Raw genomic sequence first — 4,107 nt, forward strand, 5'->3', positions numbered from 1 at the left:
TGTGTTGTCGCATAATTTTTGTTCACCGATTGCTTGTGGTGTACTCATGTAAGGGCTGCCATTGCCAAGTAAAGGTACAGCTCGGGCCCTGAGAATCAGACTGGCTCACACTGAAAGCTGAACAAACTTTTGTGCCGGGTTGGAGTCTCACTGCTGTAGCCCTTCTGCCTCCAGAACCTCGTCTGGAATGGATGTGGTCCTGACATGCTTTTTTTCCCCCTCCAGTCTCTAGAATGAACCTTGTCAATAGTGACTAGAAAACAGGCCTCTTGCCACCCCCCTCTCAGTTCATTCGAATTACCTATTGATTCCTCAAAAAATTTTGTGTTTCAATATAAAGACTTTGTAACTGTGGCTGCCTTAATCTGAGCTTGATTGCAAACAGACATGAATTATGCCTCATTTATAAAATGAACAAATGTAGCTGGAGCCCTTCAAGCCCTGCTGTGAGTCAAAGGCTTAACTGGGCTTCATAAGTAATTTTTTATTATTATTTTAGCTATGGTTAAGATGATAGTCTGTGCACTCAGTGCTAACTGCCATGCTTTTTAAATGCTTTGGGGTACACTCTGGTCCATCTCCCTTCATACTGCTTTAACTGGTCCTTCATTTAAAAAAAAAAATGTTTTTTGGCGTGTAGACACTAGTTGTAGAAGCAGAAACATCCTCACAACAGCAGCAGTGGAGCCAGTTAACATATCTGTTTTTGATGATAATACTTCAGCTATTAATATTTTACAGAAACTAATGACAGCCTTCCTCAGGACATCACGCCAACGAGTAATAGAAAGGCGTCCTAGATAGGATGAGGTCTCGTGAACCGTGGCCATAAACAAGGCTGTATTTTAGAGGTTCACTGTCTTCCAGCTTGCACCAAGTCTGGTTTCTAGTAAACTTCATAAAAGAGCACCCAAGTTCAGATCCCGAGAAGTTAGGGGCTGGAAGGGACCTCACGAGATCATTGGGTCCGGCACTTGGGCAGAAGAGGCTGCTGGCGTCAGATGGGCCCAGCAAGGTTGTCCAGCAAGGTTTTGCATGCCTTTTGCCTCAGCAGAAATACTTTGCTTAAAAAAAAAAAAAAGTGGAGGGGGGCGATGGGATCCCCCTACTTCATGGTAGCCCAAAACAATATCAAAAGGACACTTGTATTTATTTTATAAACACACGAGAGGCCCAGTCCTGTCTCCTTGTGAGCCAGGGGTAAAATGTGGGACTTGCAGTGTGCCTTGAAGGTTAATGAACTTGGACTTCCTGTGGTGCAAGAGAAGCAGGAGGCTCCGAAGCCCATGAATGCTAGTGGAAAATGCCATGTCAGCAGCCCCCGTTACAGGTGTGTTCAAAGTTTGCTGGTAGCTTGGCCAGCTCTAAACTCACCCTGGGGTTTTGTGCGCTGTCACTGGTGATAGCGGGACTGCAGCCAAGTGAGGGTATCTGCCAAACCCACACAGCCTAAATATTCCTGATTAAGCCTTCTGGTGACAGATGTGCCACCCCATTACACTTAGATAAATCGTTTGGTACGTGTGTAACTCAGATAATGGAGCTGCCTTCATTTACATTGGTGCATAATAAGGGAAGTTGTTTTTCTGCTGTGTTGGGCACTGGTGAGACCTCACCTGGAGTTGTGTCCAGCTTTGGATGGGCCCCACACTTCAAGGAAGATGGGGACAGATTGGAAAGAGCCCAGCAGAGAGTGACAACAATTATTAGAGGCCCGGGAAGCAAGACTTAATGAGGAAAGGCTGAAAGAACTAGGGTTATTTAGTTTGGAGAAGAGAAGACGGTGGTGGGGGGACAGCGGCTAGACTAGATGACCTCAGGAGGTCCCCTCCAGCCCTACTTTCCTGTGACCCTATAACATTTCTGGTGACAGGTTGGGGGTATCTGTGGTCCAGGGGAGAGAAACTTTTTTTTTTTTTTTTTTTTTTTTTTTTTTTTTTAATGCTTGCAACCTGAACAAATATGATATGGAGTCAGTGAGGTGAAACGAATACGGCAATGTATGATGCCAACATTAAAGAGACGCTGGTTTAAGGCAGACGTATCTTTTTGGGATCATTGAGGATATTCCCCAATTCGGGTAACAAGAGCCAGCCACTGAATGAGGCCAAGAACTGCCTCCCTCCTGGAACTGGCACTACCAAACAGATGGAGGGCTCTTCAATATGGGGCGTTTTCACTCAAAGACCAAAGTATTCGACACAACCATCTTTTGACCTTCAATACGCTGACCACTGCACCATCCTTGTGCCACTGAGGGAAACCTCTGGACCACGCTAGATCTCCTTGCAGAAGCCTACTAATCTTTGGGCCTCTCGTATAACATTGAGAAGACTAAAGTGCTCTACGAGCCCTCTCCAGGTCATGCATGTCACTCCCCACAAAAAAGAGAGAAACCATGGAGGGAAAGACCCTGGTCAAGCGCTTCCCTTGTCTCCATAGCCACCTCTCAAAGAGTGAACATTGAGGAGATCCAGAACATTGAGGATCTGGTGTGCAAGGGCCTCCTTCAGAAAATTGCTTCTCCATGTTGCTATTGATCACACTCTCCAGAAAGACTCCAAGATCCAGATCTGCAACACGGGCATTCCCGCTCTCCTCTGCAGATGTGTGAAGCACGGGTGACCACCATTGTCATCTTCAGAGCCTGGAGAGGTATTACCAGTGATGCCTCCGGAAAATGCTCCGCACCAAATGGGAAGGTCGCCACACAAACGCCAGCATCCTTGCTGAAGCTAATGTTACCAACCTTGAGCGGGTGGTCCTCGAACACCGGCTTTGCTGGACTGGCCTCTGTGTGTGGGTGGGTGGGTGGGTGGGTGGGTGGGTGCCCGACACGACTGCAGAACAAGTGCTCTGCTCCCAGCTTAGCTGGAGCCTGAGATCTGGTGGTGGTCAGAGGAAATGCTAGAAGGGGACCTCAAGAAAATGGGCGCTGACATCGAAAGCTGGGAGGAGCTGGCTGCTAACCAACTCCAGTGGTGCTGCGACCTCATCCAAGCAACATCTTGCTTTGAGGTACAGTATTTTGCCCTCAAAGCGGAGAAGAAAGAGCAGAGGAAGAAAAAGAAGACATCCTGGCCTACGGCCTACTATCCACTATGGAAAGACCCGGGACTTCTGTGGACAGTTCTGTGGCTCAAGGGTTGGACTGCGAAGTTGCCTTGAGACCCATCAATGAGCACGGATTCATAGGTTGCGAGGCTGGAAGGGACCTCGCAAGATCATCAGGTCCAGCCCCCTGCACCAGGCACAAAAGAGCTGTGGGTAGAGCGTATCCTCAAACTGAGGGATTGCTGGCAAGTCCGGAATAGTTGCAGGAAGCAGAAACTTGAAAACAAATAAATAAGAGTGGAAGAGTCTCCTTGCAGGCTAGACATGATCTTGTCCTCTCCAATCGTCTTGCAAAGGCTTGCTGCAGGAAGGAGAGTGTTTGCTTTGACTTGGAAGCTGTGTTCAGAGACTGTTAAGCAGAGGTATTAATGCTGGCTGTGTAGAAAATCAAGTCTGTTGACTGACGGCTATTTTTTTTTTTTATCAATTCTCTTTTAGAAAAATATGGTGTTATTCCTAAGAAATGCTTCCCTGAATCTTACACCACGGAGGCCTCCAGAAGGATGAATGAGACTCTGAATCATAAGGTAACGTCTGAAGCGGTGCTAAACCTCTGGTTAGAGCATCAGGCTCCCCATGTCCCTTAACCTGGTCAGAGCATTGAGGAGCTGTCTGGGGTACTTCCTTGTTCCACATGCACCCTGCCTTTTTAAGGATTGACAGGGTAAGGGCAATGGTGCTAAAACACTGGATGGGAAAGAGCACGTCTGTTCACAAATAATGGCTGCTTAACTGGATATTGTGGTCTTGTTTCCAAACTGCAGCTTGAAAACGTTCCCCTTGGCAGTTGTAACGATGGCTTTTAATTCCCTAACTCCCAGAAGAAGAAGTCTAGATATGTGGATAGTCCCCTATGAACGATGTGTCCAGGGAGGACTGGGATTTTTTCTTTCCGTTGTGCCAGGGGCTCTGATCATGCTCGTTGCCGCACAGGGTGACTATAAAACTTAAAAGCATGGATTAAAAAAAGGAAAGATCAGCAGGAACCAGCTT

General features: G+C 47.1%; 1 protein-coding gene across 1 annotated transcript in view; it reads left to right on the plus strand.

Moving 5' to 3' along the window:
* Positions 1 to 4,107, plus strand: part of BLMH (bleomycin hydrolase) — a 27,862-nt gene that overhangs the window by 4,086 nt on the left and 19,669 nt on the right. The window contains exon 5 of the mRNA XM_025192323.1: positions 3,553 to 3,641. Coding sequence (XP_025048108.1) covers positions 3,553 to 3,641 — 89 coding nt within the window. The remainder of the gene's footprint in view (positions 1 to 3,552; positions 3,642 to 4,107) is intronic.

Source organism: Alligator sinensis, unplaced genomic scaffold (genome assembly GCF_000455745.1).
Source record: "Alligator sinensis unplaced genomic scaffold, ASM45574v1 scaffold1642_1, whole genome shotgun sequence".
NCBI lineage: Eukaryota > Metazoa > Chordata > Crocodylia > Alligatoridae > Alligator > Alligator sinensis.